The sequence below is a fragment of the Lepidochelys kempii genome, chromosome 27, assembly GCF_965140265.1.
Source record: "Lepidochelys kempii isolate rLepKem1 chromosome 27, rLepKem1.hap2, whole genome shotgun sequence".
In the NCBI taxonomy this organism is placed as follows: Eukaryota; Metazoa; Chordata; order Testudines; family Cheloniidae; genus Lepidochelys; species Lepidochelys kempii.
In genome coordinates, this window is record NC_133282.1 from 16,336,925 (window position 1) to 16,362,299 (window position 25,375).

General features: G+C 44.6%; 1 protein-coding gene across 1 annotated transcript; it reads right to left on the reverse strand.

Moving 5' to 3' along the window:
* Positions 1-1,039: 1,039 nt before the first annotated feature.
* On the reverse strand, positions 1,040-25,295 carry LOC140903844 (gasdermin-A3-like). The gene is made up of 11 exons (XM_073325734.1): positions 25,170-25,295; positions 23,576-23,848; positions 22,856-23,030; positions 19,308-19,476; positions 15,559-15,661; positions 13,531-13,578; positions 12,688-12,720; positions 11,992-12,131; positions 10,405-10,582; positions 7,711-7,784; positions 1,040-3,707 (listed from the first exon to the last, which is right to left on the reverse strand). Exons 2-11 carry the CDS (start codon positions 23,784-23,786, stop codon positions 3,477-3,479), a joined length of 1,362 nt encoding a protein of 453 aa, XP_073181835.1. The 5' UTR covers positions 23,787-23,848; positions 25,170-25,295; the 3' UTR covers positions 1,040-3,476.
* Positions 25,296-25,375: the final 80 nt, after the last annotated feature.

The following is a 25,375-nucleotide window of genomic DNA, read 5'->3' on the forward strand; positions in this document are numbered from 1 at the left end:
CCAGTTGTGTCTGGTTTCAGATTTGACTCAGATGCCAACCCCTACCTAAATGACCAAGGATGGAGTAAATATTAAATTAGAGAAATTTACAAGTGATAAAACACAGTCTGGCTTGAGTACCTTGAACATTCCACTCTGTTTGAAAATTACTGACATCAAATATATATTTCTGAACCGAAAAACCTGGGTAAGTAAGAAAGCTGATGATACTTAAAAAATCCTCAAACAATATTTGCTAAATAATTTAGCTAATCATACTGAGCACAGATAGCACCCACAGTGAAGTGTGTGGTATAAATGCTGAGTGAGAGATGTATATAATATATACAATGGGTGATCTACAAAGGAAATACTTACTTGGCTAGATATTGCTTTCTAAGGAAGGGAAAATGCTCTAAGGAGCATCACCACCAAAACCCTATGCTGGTCCAGCAGTCACAATAATAATTGCAATGTATACCCTTGCCTTCCCAATAAACGCACCTGTTCTCAGCACTGTCCAGCCCCAGCCCGCCACGTCCTGAAGCCTGACAATAAACCAGTCTGGAAAGGGCTCCAAGACATCTGGTCATTGCATCCACTTATTTTTTTAAATGCTTCTCCCATCTTCTTAGAGCTCTGTTTCTCATCTTCTATTGTGTACTGTGGAATAAGGATAATCCATACCAACTTGAAGCTGGTTTAAATTGTACACCAGTTACACTGCTCCTCTGGGATCATTTCTGCTGCATTTGGTACCAAGCTGCCTCTATTCCTGTGGCCACACTCAAATGTACATTGACCTTGTTACCTGCACACTTTAGGGAACCTCACCTTTTCCCAATTTGTAGGGCTCCAGGCGAAAAGCACCTACCCTTCCCCAATTCATAGGACTCAGGGCCACTTGTACGCAATTCGTAGGGCTCAGGGTGTAACTAACCTGGTCAATTTAAGTACCCACACCCTCTCCCAATACGTAGGGCTCCAGGTGTATACTACTTCTGCAGGTGTGCAGGACCTCTTACCAGTGAAAGAGCCTTACACAATAATATACGACATCACCTCTATTTATTAACAATCACCAAAAATGGAATGCACATGCTACACATACAATGCTCCCAATAAGACAGATGAACTTTTCTTGATGGCCAGTCAGGATCGGGTCTATCTGGGGGACTCCAGTTTCTGCACGGTGTTATTGGCAGAGTGTTGAGGTCTGGCAGCTCTGATCTTTGGGGCTGTGTCCCGGAGTCGGTTCCCAAAGAACTTTCTTTTGGACCCCAGTTTATATAGTGAAATTTGAGTCCTTTTAAACTATACCTTAACCAATTGTTATACTAAAATTTTACTAACCAATCCTAACATAGTGTAATAAAATTCTCTAACCAATCCTACCCCACCACCCTAATTAATTTACACCTTGCAAAATTAATTATGTAACAGACAATTAAAGAACCAGACAGAAACCATACAGATAAACAATAGGGAAGTGGGGAGCATAATGACAAAACAAAGAAATGAGGATTTTACACCCACAACTATTGATAAGTGATTTCTTGACCGACAGGATGCTATCAAACTAAGTTTTCTTTAACCATCTTAAGATCTGTTTCTTTATCTGGTGATGGTAGGTGCCATTAGGACGGAGTCTCCTTCTTGACAGCCTAATATTACATTGTTTTAATGTAATTCAGATGGAATGTGAGGATGTGACTTCCTGCTTCTCAGCTAACTCAGCTGCTCTTTTAATCTGGCTGCAGAGAAAGGCCTTAGGCTTTAGGCCTTACAATATGGCTGCAGACAAAGGCCTTATCCTTACAACCTCACCACCTTTTCCTGCACACAGTGGCAGGCATGTACCAGGGCTCAGATAGTATGCCATGCGGTCTAATTTGCTGTGCACTTGTGCAGGATCATTCCAGACAGGATATTGGGATTCTCTTAGCCCTTATTTGGTAGGACATGGGGCAATTTGTCCCTTTCCTCACTGTTACACACTGCACACCAAGACGAAAGACCAATGGATCTCAAACTTTTTTACTGGCAACCCCTTTCACATCGCAAGCCTCTGAGTGCAACCCCCCTAATAAATTAAACACACTTTTAAATATATTTAACACCATTATAAATGCTGTAGGCAAGCGGGGTTTGTGATGGAGGTTGACAGCTCGTGATCCCCCATGTAATGACCTCAAGACCCTCTGAGGGGTCCCGACCCCCAGTTTGAGAACCCCTGTGAAAGACAGTCCTTGCAATTTACCACAGTAAAGTCATGTTGAGATAAGGGAAATTATTCCTTTTTACACATAACTAATGTATTTTATATCCAATTTCTAGACCTTTGTCTGATAGACCTGCAGTACCCAGAGCTATATCGTGCCATCTATATTTAAGCAAAATTTCCCACTGAAATCAATAGTGAGTTCTGTTTAAACATGGATGGCAGGTATGGCCCCTAGAAATCAGTTTCTTTTCCTAATGAGTATCCCAAAAGAGACTTTTAGCCTTGAGCTGCTCCTGGACAGATATTTCAAGCGACCCTAATGAATATCATGCTTTAGGGCAGGGGTGGGCAAACTTTTTGGCCTGAGAGACAAATTGTATGGCGGGCCATGCATGCTCACAAAATAGGGGTAGGGTAAGGGCCGGCTGAGGATGCGGGCTCTGGGGTGGGGCCAGAAATGAGGAGTTCAGGGTGCGGGAGGGAGCTCCGGGTTGGGGTGCAGGGGGGCTTAGGGCTCTGGGGTGGGGCTGGGGATGAGGACTTTGGGGTACAGGAGGGGGCTCCAGGCTGGGACCGAGGGGTTTAGAGGATGGGAGGAGGATCTGGGCAGGGGGGTTGGGGGTACAGGGGAGGGGTGTGAGGGCTCTGGGGTGGGGCCGGGGATGAGGGGTGCAGGACGATGCTCCGGGCTGGGACCGATGGGTTCGGAGGGTGGGAGGAGGATCAGGGATGGGGCAGGCTGTTGCGGCCTGGGGTGGGTGAGGGCTCTAGCTGGGGAGGATTGGCTTCGGGTACAAGAGGGGGCTCTGGGCTGGGATCAAGGGGTTCGGCGGGCAGGGCTGTGGCAGGGGAGCGGAGGGCCTCAGGAGTGCAGGCTCCGGGCAACGCTTACAGCAAGCAGCTCCCGGAAGCATGTCCCCTCTCCGGCTGTGAGGCATGGCCAGGTGGCTCTGTGCGCTGCCCCATCCGCACGTGCCATCCTTGCAGCTCCCATTGGCCAGGAACTGCAGACAATGGGAGCTGCGGGGTTGGTGCCTGCAGATGGGGCAGCGGAGCAGGGAAAGCCCCTGACCCCACTCCCTGGCTGGAGCACAAGAGCAGGACAAGCCCCAGATCCCGCTCCCCAGCGGGAGCTGAGGGCCGGATTAAATGGCCTGATGGATCGGATGTGGCCCGCGTGCTGCAATTTGCCCACCCCTGCTTTAGGGTGATGGTTTGTAGCTCTTTCTTGATCCACATTTTTTATTTTTACACCCTCCCATTTAACCTGGTATCACTCACTGAGAATCCACAAAGCATACAAGGCTGCATACAGTGCAAATAGGTTTGATTGGGCTTCATTATTCCATAGGTAGGTTAAAGAGGGTCTGTCTGTCTGTGGAATCAGTCCACAGGTATACATCATTTCTGCAGTTATGTTCTTTTCTTCTTCTGGCAGAGAAGAGGCCAAGCTGAAGTTGCTTTCTCTGCCACTGGAAAGAATCCACTCCAAGATGTCATCCATCTTTGCAAAAAAAAAAAAGGAACCATGAAACAAAGGGTAAGGGAAGACAGTAAAAATTACTTGAAAAGGCAAATGAAATGTTTGTTCATAAGGTGGGACATCAGCTTACTGCCCTAATGGCTACCTTACTGGTTTGGAGTCTGTAACTGTATGAAATATGCAGGGAGAGGAGGAGAGCAGAAGCAGTTATATTGATCTTCAGAGAGCAGTAGGCCACAGTTTTCAAAAGTGATTAAGGGATTTAAAACTAGGCACTCAAAATCACTAGATGATCTGATTTTCAGAGGGTGAGTGCTCAGTGCTTTCTGAAAATTGGGACCATTTAAGGTGTTTCAGGCTGAGCAGCCAAAATCTCTGGTTGCTTTTGAAAATCTATCAGATTTGTAGGGCACCATTCGCTAGTATGTTGTTTTTCATGACAAGTATGTGAGAATTCCTTTAGTTAAAGCAAGTGAGGTCAGGTGTCATTTCATGCATAACCTTATTATGATTTTTTCCTAGTGATTCCAATCTTTTTCCTTTTGTCAAACATGGGGAAATGCTGCACTCCTTAGAATCATAGAATATCAGGGTTGGAAGGGACCTCAGGAGGTCAGCTAGTCCAACCCCCTGCTCAAAGCAGGACCGATCCCCGACTAAATCATCCCAGCCAGGGCTTTATCAAGCCAGACCTTAAAAACTTCTAGGGAAGGAGATTCCACCACCTCCCTAGGTAACGCATTCCAGTGTTTCACCACCCTCCTAGTGAAAAAGTTTTTCCTAATATCCAACCTAAATCTCCCCCACTGCAACTTGAGACCATTACTCCTCCTTCTGTCATCTGCTACCACTGAGAACAGTCCAGAGCAATCCTCTTTGGAACCCCCTTTCAGGTAGTTGAAAGCAGCTATCAAATCCCCCCTCATTCTTCTCTTCTGAAGACTAAACATCCCCAGTTCCCTCAGCATCTCCTCATAAGTCATGTATTCCAGTCCCCTAATCATTTTTGTTGCCCTCCGCTGGACTCTTTCCAATTTTTCCACATCCTTCTTGTAGTGTGGGGCCCAAAACTGGACATAGTACTCCAGATGAGGCCTCACCAATGTCGAATAGAGGGGAACAATCACGTCCCTTGATCTGCTGGCAATGCCCCGACATATACATCCCAAAATGCCATTGGCCTTCTTGGCGACAAGGGCACACTGTTGACTCATATCCAGCTTCTCGTCCACTGTAACCCCTAGGTCCTTTTCTGCAGAACTGCTGCCAAGCCACTCGGTCTCTAGTCTGTAGCGGTGCACGGGATTCTTCCCTCTTAAGTGCAGGACTCTGCACTTGTCCTTGTTGAACCTCATCAGATTTCTTTTGGCCCAATCCTCTAATTTGTCTAGGGCCCTCTGTATCCTATCCCTACCTTCCAGCGTATCTACCTCTCCTCCCAGTTTAGTGTCATCTGCAAACTTGCTGAGGGTGCAATCCACACCATCCTCCAGATCATTTATGAAGATATTGAACAAAACCGGCCCCAGGACCAACCCTTGGGGCACTCCACTTGATACCAGCTGCCAACTAGACATGGAGCCATTGATCACTACCCATTGAGCCCGACAGTCTAGCCAGCTTTCTATCCACCTTATAGTCCATTCATCCAGCCCATACTTCTTTAACTTGCTGGCAAGAATACTGTGGGAGACAATGTCAAAAGCTTTGCTAAAGTCAAGGAACAACTCGTCCACCGTTTTCCCCTCATCCACAGAGCCAGTTATCTCGTCATAGAAGGCAATTAGATTAGTCAGGCATGACTTGCCCTTGGTGAATCCATGCTGACTGTTCCTGATCACTTTCCTCTCCTCTAAGTGCTTCAGAATTGATTCCTTGAGGACCTGCTCCATGATTTTTCCAGGGACTGAGGTGAGGCTGACTGGCCTGTAGTTCCCAGGATCCTCTTTCTTCCCTTTTTTAAAGATGGGCACTACATTAGCCTTTTTCCAGTCATCTGGGACCTCCCCCGAATGCCATGAGTTTTCAAAGATAATGGCCAATGACTCTGCAATCACATCCGCCAACTCCTTTAGCACTCTCGGATGCAACGCATTCATTTCGGTAGGAGGTTTATATGAAAAAGGACTGGAGGATTTACTTCTTTTAGGTATTTTAGGACATACAAACCTCATCCTTTAATCATTCATGTGGCTTTTTTCTGAACCCTCTCCAATTTATCAACAACCTTGAATTGTAGACACCAGAACTGGACACAGTATTCCAGCAGCTCACAGCAGTGCCGAATACAGAGATAAAATAACCTCTCTACTCCTACTCAAGATTCCCTTGTTTATGCATCCCAGGATTTCTTTAGCCCTTTTGGCCACAGCATTGCACTGGGAGTTCATGTTCAGCTGATTATCCACCATGACCCCAAATCTTTTTCAGAGTCACTGCTTCCTGAGGTAGAGTCCCGCACCCTGTAAGTTTAGCCTACTTTCTTGGTTCCTAGAAACATACATTTACATTTAGCCATAAATGCATATAGTTTGCTTGAATCCAGCTTACCAAGCTCTGTATCAGTGACAAGAATAATGGTGAGACTGGAGTGTGTGGAAGGTTGTACTGCCATGTACTATTTATCTGTCAGTGTATCTACCTGGATCTTTGATATTTCTAAGGCAGGTTTCCTGTTCTGCAAATGAATTAGAAGTTTTAGCCTCCAGAGCTGCTTATCTGATGCCTTTCAGCAGCACTAAATTAATCCCAAAGAACAATAAATAGAAACTAGCTAGCAGTCCGAGTGTGAAAGATGTTATCACAGACAGCACTGATAAACATTTTCTAACCAAGCAAGGGACAGCCAACACTTTTATACTCTGCTGTGTGCTATGCTTGAGCAGACTAGGTATTTACTCTTGTTCCTTTAAGTAACAGGCTCACTACAGATGTAGAGGAGCATAAATCCAGAATGTTCTCAGTCCATCACTTTTTACTGCAGATATGTCTGCAACAGAGTAGTGACAGATGTAAGGAACCTAGCAGAAGATACATGGAGACAGATTCCAAAGTGGGCAGATTAAGTCTTTTCCTTATACTTTAAATACTGTGAGACAGGCTACAGCTAGCAACAGTCTATAACTTGTACTGGGAATATTGAGGGAGGATATTTGAGATCCAGTTACTGCTATTGGAGACCTAATGCAGCACTGAATTAGTCAGCTGGATACACAGACGATCACCGCCTTCTGGCCAGCTGATACTGTTGTAAGATCTAGGGAACAGGAAATGCTGGAGTTCATAGTGCGTCCCAAGCCACTTTGAGTCATGTCAGGGTATAAACCTAGCAAAAGAATGCGGGGGGGGGGGTGTTTGGAGAGGGGGAAATGGAACCGGGTGTCCTATAACTCTGGTTTGGCTAACATGCCTGGGAAATGCTGCTGGTTCTCATTGGGGATAGGGAAGAAATCAACTGAAGCATTTTAGTGGAGGTGGAGGGAATGGTTTGGTGGATTCAGACCCATCATGGTCTCTGTCCACATCTTAGTCCATGGCTTCCTGCAAGGATAAACTGGAGACTAAGGGCCTGAGTTTCTAGAGCTCAGTTCCCATTTTCAAAGGCGTCAGCACATTGAGGGCTGAGCTCATGGAAAAATCCAACCAACAGTGTGACACATGGGATCTGTTGGGTCTCCAGCTTTTTTGAAAATCTGGCCCCACAAAATGAACAATGGGGCCTTTTTCTCACTAAAACATTCCCCTCCTACAGGTATTCGACCTCCAGCTAAAAAATCCACTCCTAGATATTAATCCACACAAGAGGCAGCTGTGAGGACATAGGTCAAAATGGCTTGGCATGGTTGCTCTGCAGTTTGAGTTGACTATAAAGGAAGCATCTTGAGCTCATATAGCACCTTGGTGAATCTCAGATGTACCATGCGTGCCGAACGTCCTGCTGGATGCTGTGCTGAGCTGTATCAATCAGCTTTATTGCAGTGTTAACGAGTAAATATTCAAAGATACAAGTGTGGGAGGATCTTACCAGCTCAAGCTGCTTGGCCACCATATTCTTCTCTAGGCAGGTCACAAGCAGGGTCAGCACTCTAAAGTCCAGATCTGCGAAAATTAAATCACAACCTCAGGGAGAGCCAGAAAAAGAAAAATGCTCGGGGTGGTGTCCTTTAGAGCGGAGCTGTTGAAAGTTCTGGGTGCACTGTAATAATTCGTTACTGTGATTCATGCTTTTAAAAATACAAAATACCTTCTTTTCTTAATTGTTCAGTGCAGGTGAAAAATACCAGATTAACAGCCCTTAGGCTGAGAGTCCTTTGTTGCTCGAGCAGGTAGAGTGCAAATGGCAGCAATGTGCAAGATTCTGTGCACATCTCCCCACTGATGTGCCTCAGCCCTGATCTGAAGGGACCACTACTTGATAAGAGAGGGGAATTCACTCTCTAATGTCCATTCACTTCTGGTTATGATTAAATGGTGGTGTTAGTGATGTGTATTCCTGTCCACTAGGAACTGGACTGAGACCCACCGAACACATTTTGCATAGGCCACTAGCCATCGACAGGGGTAATAACTTGTGCTGAATTTGAGCAGTGATTCACTACAGAGATGAAAGTCTCAGACTGCCATAGACAATCCCCTGAGCTGGCCTCTTCCTCTTGTTTCTTTGTTTCCTGTGGAGCCCTAAAGATCTCCACTCTAAACCTACAGACCCCTGAGATACTGTTTTCTGACCACAGCCCTTCCAATCAAGGATTCACAGCTGTGTCAGTGGGAGAATGCTGTTGCACTTTACTGCAAGCAGTTGATGTCTCACCATGACCAGGTGTCCCAAGGTGGGACTTAGATGCATGGAACTGGTGAAATAAGAAGCAATAGTTTTAGTGAATGGCCGACACAGATTCTGTATGTTCCATGGCAAACCCCAAGAGTTGGAAGGTAAAAAATGTAGAGGAGAAGGGGAAAGCTGCAGAATACCACAGCAGGAGAGAAAAATGGAGGGACGAGAACACATTGGGATCAAGGTGAAGCCAAATCTCAGAGCCATTCTGAAGATGCAGAGGGGACTTGCTAAGGTGCATTCCATCCCTTGAGATTCTCCAAAATAGTGTTTCTCAGCCTTTTCAGGTTGCTGACTGCTTTTTCAAAGTAAAAAGTTTTCATATTCCCCATACATTTACTTTAAAAATAAGAGTAAAAATGTTTCAGTGATAACAATGCTAAGCCTCTATAATTTATTTAAGTGTGTGTTTTGAGAGGTTTACAAAGAACACTAGATCTGGAAGGGCGTGCAGGGAGTAAAGAGGTGGGTTTTTATTTGGGGGGGGTTGCTTTAGATTGTAATAAAATTTTCCACGTCATGACCCCCCTGATAGTCTGTCATGACCCACTGGTTGAGAAACATTGCTGCAAAACTAAGCCCACTTCTTTACACAGCCTTTCCAAGACCACTTAATTGCACACTTTTCTATTCTGATTTCAGTTGCAAAAACTTCCCCTAGTTTTTTGCTTCCTTCTCACCAAGAAATTTTCCAAATTCATAACTAGCAGTATGAAAAAATTATACAACTCAGATAGCAAACTGCAGTCTTCCTTGACTCTCCTCTTAGAACTCCACGAATCTCTCTCATTCATAAACTTTAGCACACACACACAAAGCTAAATCCGTTTTGCAGCTGCTCTTCCACAAGTCTCAGATCAAAGATCTGAGGCCCATCAGTGCTGCCAGAGTGGTGCCTATCCAATTATTTAAGGAACACATTTGGTAGTTGGTCTGTCTGTCATGTATGGGTTTCATGTTTGAAATCAGTGCCTTGGAAGACGCTTAACCTATAAAGACCCAAATCCATTTCTCCAGGAATATGAAGTGGAAAACATCAAATAGGGCCTCGCATTTTAAGTTAAGCACTGGAAGAGGTTACCCAGACAGGTTGTGGAATCCCTGTCACTAGAGGTTTTTAAGAACTGGTTAGATAAACATCTGTCATGGATAGTCTAGGTATACTTAATCCTGCCTCAACGCAACGAGGTGGGCTAGATTACCTTTTGAGGTCCTTTCCTGCTCAGCATTTCTCTGATTCCACGATTTTGCTCTGATGTTCAATATACTGCTGACCCTTCCACTCCCTCATTATGCTGGGTTTGTACTTTCCTGACATGATGTAGTAGTAGTGCAAAGCCAGCTGCTTCCAACCTGTGAAAGCCTCGTTTCCTGGGATAAGGTGAACACTGCTCACTGTAGAGCTTGATACTTCTAGTGAAACTTCATGATAGCATATAGGCTGGACTTCTTGCAAGATGGATTGGAATATCTTACATGTGCTTCTGAGCATATCCCAGAAACTCAGCGAGATTTGTGTACTACTTGAATATTATAGACAGCACTGGCTGAACAGCAATATCAGTTGAAAGATATCAGTAGAAAGAATCAGTAGAAGAGACATCTCAGGTTGGGTTTTCTCAAGTTCTCAATAGACGATACAGTCCTGATTTTGAGAAAACACAAGGCCAATAGAAATTCTATATCATACTGAAAAAAATCAACACAGGAAGCTCAGATGAGCAGATGGGTATATGCTTATTTAGATCCAACACATAAAACTACAGAACTCTATGTGGAAAACCTAGTTCTTCATGGATAAGGACAATCGGTCATGCTTTCCCCAAGCCATAAGTTTTTCAAGCAACTTTGGGACTGCCTCTGCATTGACTGAAGTCTCCGTACCTTCTAAAGAAGAGCACAGGAAGTGTATCGGTTGCAATAATGAAGGGGCTTCTTCTCTCTGATCTTCACAGAAAACTCCTAAATCATGAAGCAAATTTTCCACCTGAGGCCAGAGAAATTCATCCAACGAGTCCAGCATTGAGTGCTTAGGTTGACCCCCTGCCAAGAAAAGCTCCAGCTGGTGGTAAAATGAATAAAAGAAGAGGAGGGGGGAAAAGGACGGCTGTCAGTCAAAGTATAGTTCCTTCCCCCAGAAGATTGGCATTTTGTGTGTGTGCGCACGTGTGTGCAAACATGTATGACATAGATACCTGTCCCCTTAGCACTTTACTGGGACCACCAGACAAATGGGAACAACTCTCAGCCATTAGCCATCAGGAAGGATGCAAAACTGTGACATAAAGGTGAAAGGCTGCACTCTAAATCCCATTACTAATTTCCTGAACCATCCAGTCCCACAGTGAATGCAATGGTTAAAGTATTTTTGACCCACATTCTCATTTACATTAAGGCCCCTTTATGTTCCTTTAATTTACATCAACTTTAAGGCGTATTTACACTGCCAGAGTGGTGTAAAGGAGTCTTAATGCAAATGCAAATCAGGCTCTGTGTTTTAAACCCTTCCTTTTGGTAGCTCACAACTGTCTAACAGCCTGGTCTATACTTAAAAATTAGATCAAGTTAGCTATGTTGTTCAGGGCTGTGAAAAATTTTGCTCCCTGAGCACGATGGTTAGGTTGACCTAACCCCCAGCATAGGTGCACCTAAGAATTTTTCCATTGACCTAGTTACCACCTCTCAGATAGGTGTATTAACTAACCACATTACCAGAAAACCCCCTTCCATCAATATAGGTAGTGTCTATACTATGACACTACAGCAGCTGTAGTGTAGTGATCTAGCCCAGAGGTCCTCCAAGTGTGGGGAGTGCCCCCCTACGGGGATGTGGAGGATCATCCAAGGGGGTCCAACAGGGCCTGGGCCAGCGCCCACGGGGGTGGGGAGGGAGCACCACCCAGCCCCACCCCACACCCAACTTTGTTCCAGTCCCATCCCCAGCTGCGTCCCCAGCTCCCAACCCCATTCCCAGCCTTAGCGTGGCTCCACTCCCAGCCCTGTGCCAGCCCCCACAGCTCCCTCCCCAGCCTGGGGCCGAGGCTGGGAGCAAGGCTGAGAGCGGAGCTGCACCTGGCTGCAAGCCCAGCTGCTGGCCCCCACCACAGCCCAGCTGCGGCTCTGCTCCTGCCCCCAGACCCACCCCAGCTGTGGCCCCAGCCTTGGCCCGATTACCCCTGACCACATCCCATCCCCCCAAACCCCTCTGCTCCCAACCTGGGCTCCGGGGGGTGCAGACAGGGGTGAGGGGGGTGTGACCCTCAAAAGTTGGGGACCGCTGATCTAGCCCATAGCTCTGTTATATCTGTGGTGAGTTACAGAGTACTGTAGTAGCCAAGCAGTTGGAGTGATGAATGTGTCTCTAATCTCTACTTAAGTGGCACTTGGCATGCATTTATTTCACAAATGCACCAATCAATGTGTTTCTTGGCTTAATGTGAACTTGTCAAATGAAATTTAAAGAGCACATACCACAGTTTTAACATCTGATATAACATCACCATCCTGCAGAAAGCTCTTAAAGGTTCCCAGCAGTTTGATCCTGAAATCCTGACTCAGAGACATCAGCTGTGCACATTCTTCTTTGATGGTGCCCTTCACTTTCTGAAATGCTGGTGGTGGGTAAAAAGCAACATGCATCAGCACTCAGCCAACCTACCCACCTAACGGGTCATTAAGCTACTCTACCAAGTCTGACAATGGTGTGATGCATACATCAATGTGGTCTAGTGCTAAAGCAAGAGAGGGGAGTCAAGCAATGATGTTTTCACTGCAATGATGCTAACCTATTTGGGAAAAAAAATTTAAACTAAAATCAAAACACAGTAAAATAAAAATAACAGAGCTAATACTAGACAGCCAAATACTGAGCAGTGCTGAGCATCTGTGACTCTGGAGACAGGACTCCTGGGTTCCATTCCCAGCTCTGTTATGGGTTCATTTTGTGAACTTGGGCTAGTCACTTCAGTTCCTCCACCTGTAAAATGGGATTGCCAATATCCTCCTCATAAGGATGTTTTATTGACTAATTGTTGTATGTTAATCACTTTGTGGGGTGCTAGATACATGGAAAGTATTATTACTTCTGCAGAGCCCCTTTTCAAACCCTCTGAGATCCGAAAAACAAAAGCAAAATATGGAGAAAGGAATTAACAGCATGCTGCTTGCCTGTTAGTGAAGGCTCTGACTTATCCTTGAAGCCTGAAATGAGAAAAACACCAGTTTTATCATTGTACTACAATTAAATTGAAACAGAAGCTTAACAATAATGTGTCCTTCTCTGGGGCCCTTTCTCAAGACTGTCACAGAACTTTACAAGCAACCATTAACTGAGCTTCACAACCCCCTAGGAGCTAGAAATAGTAATGGGGGAGTGTAGTTATACCCATTTTACACCAGAGTTTACTAAAATCCAGAGAGGTTAAGTGGCTCAGGGCCACCCATCAACTCAATGGCAGAGCCAGGAACAGAGCCCCGGAGTTCCTGACTCCCCTTCCTTTTCACTAACCACTAGACCTGCCTTCTAATGACAGTCCAGATATGTGCCAGGTAGTTTTATCCTCCAGCTGTTTTTTATGGGGTCTTCACTCATAGCAAATCTACCAGCTGATCATTTACCTGCATCCATTGGTGCTGTCATATGAGAGTCCCTCTTAAGAACCCAAGTCCAGCTGTCATTCTTTCAAACACAGTGACTGAATTTGGAGTGTCTTTCTATTATCCCTCTAGGTTTCCACTCCAAATAATTTCCCTTTCTTTCTGTCCCAGAAACATTTTTTTGAGTGATTCATGTCTGGTAAAGCAGCCTAAATTAATTTCTGGCTCAGCAAAATACCCATGCCGACTCATTTTGACTTCAGCCATTATGAGACATGCCTGAGATGCATTGCAGAGAACCAGCTAGTTGAAAGATGCTGAGGAGGAGGGGAATATAAATGATATGAAAAAAGAGCGCTAAGAAAGATAGAAGTTACATGTAGCTAGAGTACAACAATAAAATAAATTGCTTACCATCCGAAACAAATAAAAATTTCCTGTTTTGTGCCAATGAGCATTTACCTGGAGAAGAAAATAGAAATTATTATTAATGATATTTTGACCTTCTCATGCTATGATCTCAAAGTGCTTTCCAATCACTCACGAATTAGGCCCTCAGCGTATGTGTAATCCTTGTACATTTTTATATCCTTGTGATGTTACACTCCATAATGCTTTATGGAAATATGCTTATGAGTGTAAATATGATGTAAATGGAATATGCTTTATGCAAAAGGTCTCTTGTAAGGTATCATTACAAAGTTTCAGAGTAACAGCCGTGTTAGTCTGTATTCGCAAAAAGAAAAGGAGTACTTGTGGCACCTTAGAGACTAACCAATTTATTTGAGCATGAGCTTTCGTGAGCTACAGCTCACTTCATCGGATGCATCATCCGATAAAGTGAGCTGTAGCTCACGAAAGCTCATGCTCAAATAAATTGGTTAGTCTCTAAGGTGCCACAAGTACTCCTTTTCTTATTACAAAGGTTATAACCTACTGAATATATTTATCCTATTTGTATGAATGTATCATTCTTGTATCTGAAACTAGAAATATGAAGTATAACTCTGAGGTCCTATTGTGATGATGCAAAGTGTGGGCCATTAATGGTGGTTTAGAATCTTGATGGCTCCCATTGACTATGACAATTGACTGTAAATGGTTCTGTTTACCTGCAAGCCTACCTGTATATGTGTGTGCCAGCCAATGGGTAATGAAAAATGAGGTCTTACAATGTTATGTGACCATGTCACCTGATACTGGAATTCATCTTAAACCCTGGTGCTTTTCCATTTAGAAGGAGGGGTGGGGACCCAGAGAGACAAAGGATTCCCGCCTTGTGCCAAAGCTATAAAAGGGGGTGGAGCAGGACAAAGCGGGTCCCAGTCATGAGAAAGCCCCTGCTTTTCACCTAAGATGCTGGCTGGAACTAACAAGGACTGTATCAGGGGAAAGGATTGGGCCCAGACTAGGAAGGAGTCTAGTCTGTGATAAAGCTTATTGGAAATCTCTGAGGGCAAGATTTACCTGTAATCAGTTTCTTAATGTATTAGGCTTAGACTTGCGTGTTTTGTTTTATTTTGCTTGGTAACTTACTTTGTTCTGTCTGTTATTACTTGGAACCACTTAAATCCTACTTTTTATACTTAATAAAATCACTTTTGTTTATTGATTAAACCCAGAGTAAGTGATTAATACCTGGGGGAGCAAACAGCTGTGCATCTCTCTCTATAAGTGCTATAGAGGGGGGACAATTTATGAGTTTACCCTGTATAAGCTTTATACAGAGTAAAATGGATTTATTTGGGGTTTGGATCCCATTGGGAACTGGGTGTCTGGGTACTGGAGATAAGTGATCTGCTGAGCAGTTTTTGGTTAAAGTCTGCAGCTTTGGGGGCATGGACCAGACCTGGGTCTGTGTTGCAGCAGGCTAGCGTGTCTGGCTCAACAAGGCAGGGTTCTGGTGTCCCAAGATGGCAGGAAAAATGGGCTGAGAGGTAAATTCAGCACGTCAGGTGACCGTCCCAAAGGGGTCTCTGTGACCGAACCCATCACAATCCTCATGTCAACAGATCAGGAAACTGAGGAACAGAGAGGGTAAGTGACTTGCCCAAGGTCACAGTAAATCAGTGGCATACAAGCCAGGAGTCCTTGTAATGGTATCATCAGAAGTCAGTGGACATTTGACCCCCTACCAAATGAAAGTGGTATAAACTTGTGTAACCCTGACCCATATTATCTAATCGGTGCCATGAAACAGAGATCAATCCCTTTCCAGCGCTTCTGAGAATCATACTTTTAGTCCAGGTGGGAAATTCAGCCCCCAACTCTAGCCACAAGATTCAACTGCCATGTTTCACCTCATATTGTTGTGAGGAAAGATAAAATGCGCTGTGGTTTGGCCTGCAGAAAGCAAAACGAATATAACTGCATTAAAGTGGGACCCAGTACCCCACGCCACATGTGACTTAATGGTTTCAACACTTAGCTTAGATCACTTACAAAGTGTTCCTTCCTTCAGGATATTCAGGGGCTGTACAACATATGCCAGCACTGTGCCCTGAGGAATTGTCATAGTCTTCTTTTTAATGCTCTTTCCCCGCCCCTGTGGAGTCAAACACAGCCACATGTCTCCGGTGAGATTCCTAAGGCAGGTCAATAAATCCTCACGTGGGTATGTTATAAATGAAGTGGCAGGGAGTAGCTCCCTTTGATGGACACCCAACCAGCCAGTTAGATGTAAAATCCCTCTTGGTTGCTGTTCTCTACTTGCTTTACCTGTAAAGGGTTAAAAAGTCCCCCAGGTTAAAAAAAAAAAGTGCCAATGGGAAGGGAGAACTTTTTCAAATTGGGAAAGAAACTTGCCCATTGTCTGTTGTTCTCTGGAGAAGGAGACATCTGTAGGACTCCAAAGACTCTGTAGCTGGAAGCAAGACCAACATGAGTGAAGGGGGTGTGTGGATTTTGCTGGCCAATGAAGGGCTGTCAATAGCTGGTAGCTGTGAGCCCACAACTGGATCAGGGTCACCTTCCCTTTTGCGGGAAACAGGAGTGTCTGCCCCAGAGGGGAGCCCAAAGAGGAATTTTAGGTATACTGCCTCTGATATGGACAGTGTCCAAGTCTCTGGCAGTAAGTTCAGGAGGATGGGGTGATGTTACTCTCCATATGATTTTAGGAAAATATGCTAATGAGTGTGAATATAATATATCATAGAATATCAGGGTTGGAAGGGACCTCAGGAGGTCATCTAGTCCAACCCCCTGCTCAAAGCAGGACCAATCCCCATTTTTTGCACCAGATCCCTAAATGGCCCCCTCAAGGACTGAACTCACAACACTGGGTTTAGCAGGCCAATGCTCAAACCACTGAGCTATCCCTCCCTCCCAGTGTAACTGGAATATGCTTCATGCAAAAGGTCTCTTGTGAGGTATCATTACAAAGTTTATGATCTACCGAGTATGTTCATCCTATTTCTATGAATGTCTCATTCTTCTATCTGAACCTAGGAATATAAAGCATAACTCTGCATATTCGCAAAAAGAAAAGGAGTACTTGTGGCACCTTAGAGACTAACCAATTTATTTGAGCATGAGCTTTCGTGAGCTACAGCTCACTTCATCGGATGCATGCCGTGGAAACTGTAGCAGACTTTATATATACACAGAGAATATGAAAAAATACCTCCTCCCACCCCACTGTCCTGCTGGTAATAGCTTATCTAAAGTGATCATCAGGTTGAGCCATTTCCAGCACAAATCCAGGTTCTCTCACCCCCTCAGAGAGAACCTGGATTTGTGCAGAAATGGCCCAACTTTATTATCATGCACATTGTGTAAAGAGTTGTCACTTTGGATGGGCTATCACCAGCAGGAGAGTGAATCTGTGTGGGGGGGTGGAGGGTGAGAAAACCTGGATTTGTGCTGGAAATGGCCCACCTGATGATCACTTTAGATAAGCTATTACCAGCAGGACAGTGGGGTGGGAGGAGGTATTTTTTCATATTCTCTGTGTATATATAAAGTCTGCTACAGTTTCCACGGCATGCATCCGATGAAGTGAGCTGTAGCTCACGAAAGCTCATGCTCAAATAAATTGGTTAGTCTCTAAGGTGCCACAAGTACTCCTTTTCTTTTTGCGAATACAGACTAACACGGCTGTTACTCTGAAACTCTGCATATTGTAATTATGCAAAATGTGGGCCATTAATGGTGGTTTAGAATCTTAATGGCTCCCATCGACTAGGACAATTGACTGTAGATGGCTCTGTTTAGTTGCAAGCCTTCCTATGAGTCAGGCCAGGAAGAATGAAGGCTTGGGGTCTCACGGGACATGTGACCATGTCACCTAGTACTGGAATCCATCTTAAACCTGGTGCTTTTCCATTTAGAAGGAGGGGTGGGGGGACCAAAGAAACAAAAGATTCCTGCCTTGTGCCAAAGCTATAAAAGGGGGTAGAAGAGAACAAAGGAGGTTCCAGTCATGAGAAATCCCCTAGTTACCATCTGAGCTGGAGCTAACAAGAACTGTACCAGGGGGAAGGATTGGGCCTAGACTAGGAAGGAGTCTAGTCTGTGAAAGAAGCTTATTGGAACATCTCTGAGGGCGAGATTTTACCTGTAAAGAGTTTCTTAATGTATTACGCTTAGACTTGCATGTTTTGTTTTATTTTGCTTGGTAACTTACTTTGTTCTGTCTGTTATTACTTGGAACCACTTAAATCCTACTTTTATACTTAATAATCTCACTTTTGTTTTAAAATATAATTTAAACATGCCCTGTCCAATAATTTTTTCTAGGTATGAAAGATGAATTTTTATACCTGGTTCAAGCCTCACACAGCATTCCTGCTTATAGCATTGCTGTTCCATGTCTCCTTCTCCAGAGAACAACAGACAAAGGGAAAGTTTCTTTCCCAATTTTAAAAAGTTCAACCTTCCCATTGGCTTTTTTGGTCAGGTGCCCACTTTTTTTTTTTTTTTTTTTAAATCTGGGGGACTTTTTAACCCTTTACAGGTAAAGCAAGTAGAGAACAGATACCAAGAGGGATTTTACAGCTAACTGGCTGGCTGGGTGTCCATCAAAGGGAGCTACTCCCCCTGCCACTTCATTTATCACAGGGTACTTGACAAGCTTTGATTCTTGGCAGAGTCTATGGGGGGAAGAGGGCAGTTCTCCAGCTCCTTTATCTGAAACAGGCTTTTGCTTATTTATGGCTTTTAGACACAGTTGCTTTGGAGCAAGTATGTCAGGAGAAAGGAACAAGCCACAGGAAATAGCCTCCTGTTATGTGCCTGATTTCAGCAGAGCAAAATGCCATGTAAACCTAGTCTCCTCTCCCCACCTCCCCTCCCTCTCTCAGAATCTTTGTGTGACTTTAGTATTAGTGAAAGTATGGCCCGTGGATAGCTCAAGAGCCTTGGACATGATGGGCACTAGCAGCATCCCAGGCTGTGCTTCTACAATGCCCCTGCTGGCGTGCCTCAAACTTCACCTATTGAGACCATCCCTTGGAATGAGAGGAGTTCTTATCCAAGCCATGGGCTTATCTTTGGAGATTGCCTGTAAGTGGGCCAGTTAAAGCCAATTGTGTTGTTGGTTTTGTCAATACCTGTCCACTGAGAACTGGAATGAGTAGTCTGCCTTCCTTTCCCCCACCATCATGTCTTTTCCCACTCCCTGAGGCTTGGCGTGGATGTTGCTGCATTCATATCTACTGCACAGCACTGGATCTGTGACCTTCAGAGACCTTTAATTGGTCCGAGGAGACACGAGGTGCCTGGCAGCACTCCCAGACTGGGCAGCAATAGATCAGGATGGGAAATTAAATCAGAACCTCATGCATGGTGGCCACACAGAGTACTGCTACCAGAGGCAGCGAGTCCCAATGTACTGACACCCACCCGTGAAGTTCTTCGACTGCTGTGTCACTTTTGTGCAATATGTGCTACAGCGTGTGGGGTGCGGATGACACCAGCTGCCGCTTTCTCCATGCTGCTAGCGCGTGACTAATGGAAGATGCTGTTCCTGGAAACGAACACCTCTGGAGGGCACATAGAATTAGAAGGAAGATCATTTATTTTTACTGTTGATTTCATTTGTTTATTTCACTAATTCATTCCTCCAGGTGCCTTACTAGGTGATCCCAGTATCATGCTCTTTGCCAGCTGGTAGTTACAGATGTTAATACAATGGCTCCAACCACAGCTGAGTCGGAGAGCTGATTGAAATGACACAGTACAAATGCACAAACCTGTATTTCACCTATTTCCCCTGCTGCGATCACGGCTTTGCCTCCTCCCTGGCTCGTCTTCTGAATGTGCAATGGTTCCTTTAACTCAAAAGCCTCAGTCACGACATACAGCTGCGTCCCAGGGGAGCCTGAGAACTCCTTTATGAACTTGTGTGACATGTCAATTTTCCTGCAGAGGACACAGAGTAACAATGAGAACATCATCTGCTGTTACTACAAAGTGTCTCAGCCCTTGTGCTTCAGGGCATCTGCCAAATACTAACTGCATCTGGTTAGGAAAAAAACAATTAAGAGCAAGTTGTTCCTAGTATAACAGGAGGAAATCTTTACACCTTCTTCTGATTAATGCTCTGTTTTAGAAACATACATGGGCCTAGGCACTCAGACACTATGGTGACGAACAGTTATGAATGTATTTACCCTGATAAAACCCCTGTGAGGCAGGGAAGTGCTATTATCCCCATTTTACAGATGGGGAACTGAAGCACAGAGAGGCTAAATGAGTTGACCAAGGTCACACAGGTTGCTTGTGGTAAAGCAGTAAATTGAGTCTAAGCCTCTGCAATTCTATTGCACAGTTTAACCACAAGGCCTTCCTTCCTACCTACACAGCCCTGCAGGACTCCGCAGGGCCACAGGGACTGGGAGTGCTGTGCTCCGTCCTTGTTGGAGAGGAAATGTCATAAGTCACTCCACAGAGAACACTCTGGCCCGCGGAGGAATTTGTTTCCCCTGCCAGAGGGTTGCTGAGCTCCAGACAGAGGTTTACCTTCCTCAGCTAGCAAGATGGCTTCTGTGGTGCAGGGTATCCAGGGGCTAGGAATGGGATTAAATGCTGTGCGCTGTTGTATTCACGTTGGGCTATATGGGCCCAAAAGGTTAAAGGTGTTAACATGACCTAGTCACTGTCCAACACTAAACAGTTTTAAACCAGGTTTGGGGTTTGGTAATAGAGACTTCCGCATGCGTATTACCACGGCAAACGCAATATTAACATTTTAGAAACTTTTATTAAAGATACAGAAAAAAGGAAACATAGGTAAAGCATTTGAAATGTAAAGTATTAAGAAAGGCTTTCATTTGCTCAGTGGTTTGAGCATTGGCCTGCTAAACCCTGGGTTGTGAGTTCAATCCTTGAAGGGGCCATTTGAGATCTTGGGCAAAAAAAAAATTGGGGATTGTGCCTGCTTTGAGAAGGGGGTTGGACTTAGATGATCTCCTGAGGTCCCTTCCAACCCTGATATTCTATGATTCTATGTCTCTGTCCCTATACTGAGTAAACTGAACCAAAGTCCAAAATTCTGTATCTATGATTCAACAACATCTCTTATTCCCTTTATCTGGAGAGAATTTTTAGAAGGAAATCCCTCCTACTTTCAGTCTTTTAGATGGTATTCAAGAGGGTAGCAACGGTCTTGTTTGAGGGGAAAAGAGAAGAAGGGTTGAAATGGGCTGGTGGTGTTGTTGGGGCTGTTGTCAAAGTCCGATCAGGTTTCCTAAAAGACAGGAGAGAAAACAGCAAAGCTAGAAAATGCCACTTCTGTCTCTGGTATTGACTTTTATTTGCACTCTTCCTGCTGCAGAAACAGGTGTGGAACATGGTTTTATTAGCCACTCCGAGACCTGGCAAACTTATAACAGCCTTGGGCTGTTTGGGGCATTGCTTTTAACCACCTCTTTGATTGCAGGCTTACAGCAAGGTTGCAGAATATGCAGTGTGGGCAGGCTAAGCCAGGCTCTTATTAGACAGAAGAAAAAAAAAAAGAGACTGGGGATGCATCACTTGGAAATAACAGAGGAGGAGAAGGACCTCGGTGTATTGGTTGATGACAGGATGACTATGAGCTGCCAATGTGATATGGCCGTGAAAAAAGCTAATGCGGTCTTGGGATGCATCAGGCGAGGTATTTCCAGTAGAGATAAGGAGGTGTTAGCACCGTTCTACAAGGCACTGGTGAGACCTCATCTGGAATACTGTATGCAGTTCTGGTCTCCCATGTTTAAGAAGGATGAATTCAAACTGGAACAGGTACAGAGAAGGGCTACTAGGATGATCCGAGGAATGGAAAACCTGTCTTATGAAAGGAGGCTCAAAGAGCTTGGCTTGTTTAGCCTAACCAAAAGAAGGCTGAGAGGAGATATGATTACTATCTATAAATATATCAGAGGGATAAATACCACAGAGGGAGAAGAATTATTTAAGTTCAGTACCAATGTGGACACGAGAACAAATGGTTATAAACTGGCCATCAGGAAGTTTAGATTTGAAATTAGACAAAGGTTTCTAACCATCAGAGGAGTGAAGTTCTGGAACAGCCTTCCAAGGGAAGCAGTGGAGGCAAAAGACATATCTGGCTTCAAGACTAAGCTTGATAAGTTTATGGAGGAGATGATATGATGGCATAGCCTAATTTTGGCAATTAATTGATCTTCAACTATTAGCGGTAGATATGCCCAATGGCCTGTAATAGGATGTTAGATGGGGTGGGATCTGAGTTACTGCAGAGAATTCTTTCCTGGGTGACTGGCTGGTGAGTCTTGCACACATGCTCAGGTTTTAGTTGACTGCCATATTTGGGGTCAGGAAGGAATTTTCCTCCAGGGCAGATTGGCAGAGGCCATGGGGTTTTTTTGCCTTCCTCTGCAGCGTGGGGCACGGGTCACTTGCTGGAGGATTCTCTGCACCTTGAAGTCTTTAAACCATGATTTGAGGACTTCAATAGCTCAGACATAAGTTAGGGGTTTGTTACAGGAGTTGGTGGGTGAGATTCTGTGGCCTGCGTTGTGCAGGAGGTCAGACTAGATGATAATAATGGTTCCTTCTGACCTTAAAATCTATGATTTTAAGAAAAGAAATAAGATGAGGAAGGAAAAGAACACCGGGGTCCGGGGAGAGACGATAAGCAAGTCTCACATCCCAGGTGGCGTTGGGATTTATCATCTGGGTCCCACTCTTTGACCCAGTCTGGTTGGGACATCTGTTGAGATTAGGACAATAAAGTCCCAAAGATGTAACAGTGGATCCTGGGTTCCCAGGAGATGGTGGAGGTGACAGCCATAATGGTAAATCTCACTTCTTCTGGTCCACCCATCTCCCAGACAGCAGTTGTGAAACACCTTTCGATTTTTCCCCGAAGTCTTTTAAGGACCCCAAAATGGAAGTGGTGGGTGGAATAGCCCCTCCCCTCATTATTTCATCCATAATTAGGCCTAATTTTTGACACACCAATTTTGTTTTATTGATTTCTAGTCTCACACTTCCCTTGTTTACCAGGTTTAATATTTGCATATTCCTTGAATTATATTAGTAGGCCATTTTGTTTGTAATAATTCAGTCTGTCTCCCTTTTGTACCTTTTCCCCATCAACATTTGTTGCAACAGGTCATTGTGTCATTTTATAAACTTTCACTCACTTTTTACTGTTGAGCTCACAATTAGTCAGTTTGCAAGCCCAGTTATTGCAACAGTGCCTGGCTGTGGGAAGTAGATCTCAAGGCTGCAAAGGCAAGTCACTCCCAAAAGAGGTAAAATAAAAATCCATACTCACCACTGCCCTTTTTTAACCACGTAGGCTTTTCTCACGGATATCTGAGAGACTGAGAATAAACTCTTCCCTGAGCAAGCAAAGTCCACCTCGGTGGGCTGTAACTTAAGGCTGAGCTTTCCTCCTGCTTTCTGGTCTGTGGTCTTGGAGTATTGTAACAGATCAACATATTTCACCTCTTGGGAAACAAACTTAATCAGGTTTCGTTTATTGCAGAAACTCTTATTTGTACTTGTTTCTTTAAGGTTTACCTCATATCTCACCAGTGGCTTCCCACGAACCCTCAGTATACCCAACAAAGCCACTGCTTTCTTAGATGGCTGGAAACTAGTCTCTCCCAAGGAAGTTGGAGTCGACCCAGTGTACGCTGCAAGTGAGCACCAAAATCCAGGCAGGAATTTGTGAGTGACCTGTGAGGTCTAGTGGTCAGTCAAAACATAAGACTGGAGGGCTTAGATCTCCTGAGTTCTAATCAGGCTCTGAGACTGACCTGCCCTGTGATCTTGTGCTTGTTTCCTTGTGGCTTAGTTTACCCATCAGAGGAAACAATGTAAAAAATACTTACTTAGTGTACCTCCCAGGAGGGTTGTGAGGGCTTAATGAACTACTGTTTGTAAAGCACTTGGGACCCTTGAATGGAAGAGGCTATAGAGGGGCACAGTTATTAGTCAACCCTTTCCCAAAATAACTGGTGATCACTTTAAGTCTGAATTCAAGTCATACCTGCATCCATAGTTGTTCCTTCTTTGAATATATCTGTAAGTTTGTAGGGGGTGATGAGATATTTTGGGGGTTGTAAAGGCAGCCATGGCTGCTTCTTCGTGACCAGACAGAAGGGTCTGTAACTATCGGCACTAGCCAAGCTGGATATAGGAATGAGTCTCCCGTCAGAGTCCAGCTCTTTTGTGAGCTGCTTGGCCGCTTTAGCAAACATTTCCAGCCACTTGTAGCCAAATCTAGTTAAAGATGGTATCTGATGGGTTAACAATGGACCATCTGTTGAAGGCAAATTGGAATACATGAAGTTAACGTAATAATCCTGCTCATCTCTTTTCATCTGTAGATTGCAAAGCACTTTACAAAGGAGGCTATTATTAGTTATTGTCTGTATTATGGCAGGACCTAAAAGCATCAGCTGTGATCAAGACTCCATTGTGCTAGGCACTGTACATACTTATATTAAGAGACAGTCCCTGCCCAAGGAGTTTACATTCTAAAGAGATAATATAATCAATACATTACCTCACTCACAAGAGTGTTCTTAAGGTTATTTAATGTCTACATAGTGGTTTGCAATCTTTGGCTGACAGGCTCAATATAAATGTGATGTATTATTATGATCATTGTTATTGCTTACATTCCATTCGAAGACCTTCTGAAATCATAGAAGATTAGGGTTGGAAGAGATCTCAGGAGGTCATCTAGTCCAACCTCCTACTCGAAGCAGGACCAACACCACTAAATCATTCCAGCCAGGGCTTTGTCAACTCGAGCCTTAAAACCCTCTAAGGATGGAGATTCCACCACCTCCCTAGGTAACCCATTCCAGTGCTTCACCACCCTCCTAGTGAAATAGTTTTTCCTAATATCCAACCTAGACCTCCCCCAATGCAACTTGAGACCATTGCTCCTTGTTCTGTACGTGCCACCCCTGACAACAGCTGAGTTCCATCCTCTTTGAAACCCCCCTTCAGGTAGTTGCTTAACTCCAGGAACGGCGGCCTTAAAAAAACCCACCGAATACAATGAGAATACACTGCTGTTTGAAGAGCGACACGTGACACATAATTTCCTTTGGAAATTTGGGTTCAGGCTGGACTAGCTATACAAGTAATGTCTATCGTGGTCTTGTCTGAGTCCATAGTTGATTTTATTTTTTGTCCACCTCCTGCAAACTATTTCCTGGAAAATGTAGCATGTCTGGCAGTACCTGCTCGGGAGAAGCCTGGGAATGGAATAGGTTGGAATAAGCAAGTGGTGCTGCAGATCGGGACCAAGGCACACTGATACAGGAGCAGGCCCCAGAGCTGGAATAGCAAGGGGCTGCAGGTCAGGATTGAGATGCATTGGTAGGGCTGTATGTAGGGGGCCCAGGACTGGAATAGCAAGGAACAGGTGGGTCAGGAAGGACTGAGGTGCACCAGCAGAGATCTGTGCAGAGAGCCCAGGGCTGCAATAGCAGGGTGAAGTGCGGGAAGGAGTCAGGACCGAGATGCATTGGCAGAGGTGGATAAGAGTCCCAGGACTGAAAGAACAGATATTGAAAATGGGAATGAAAAGGAGATTTCTGTCAGCAAGTTTAAAAAAACGGACATACCTGGACTCTCACGCCTCACTTGTCCTGTGTGCGGAGAAAGTTCCCAGTTGTTTTAATTGTGAGGAGAGGAGACATAGGATGGCACCAGACCGTACAATACGTTCCCACCAGCGAACTTCTGCCACTGAACTTGAAATCACTAAGCAGTGACTTGCTTTAAGTTCTAGGCTGTGCTTACCCACAAAGGGAAGTAGTTCACTGGCAGT

Excerpts from the sequence above, each read along its gene's own strand:
- LOC140903844 (XM_073325734.1), bottom strand. The coding sequence starts at position 23,786 with ATGTTTGCTAAAGCGGCCAAGCAGCTCACAAAAGAGCTGGACTCTGAC. Across the intron at positions 23,031-23,575 it reads AGGAACAACTATGGATGCAG|AGGTGAAATATGTTGATCTG; the intron begins GTATGACTTGAA and ends TTGTTTCCCAAG. Across the intron at positions 15,662-19,307 it reads GGGAAATAGGTGAAATACAG|GGGCGGGGAAAGAGCATTAA; the intron begins GTTTGTGCATTT and ends TTGACTCCACAG.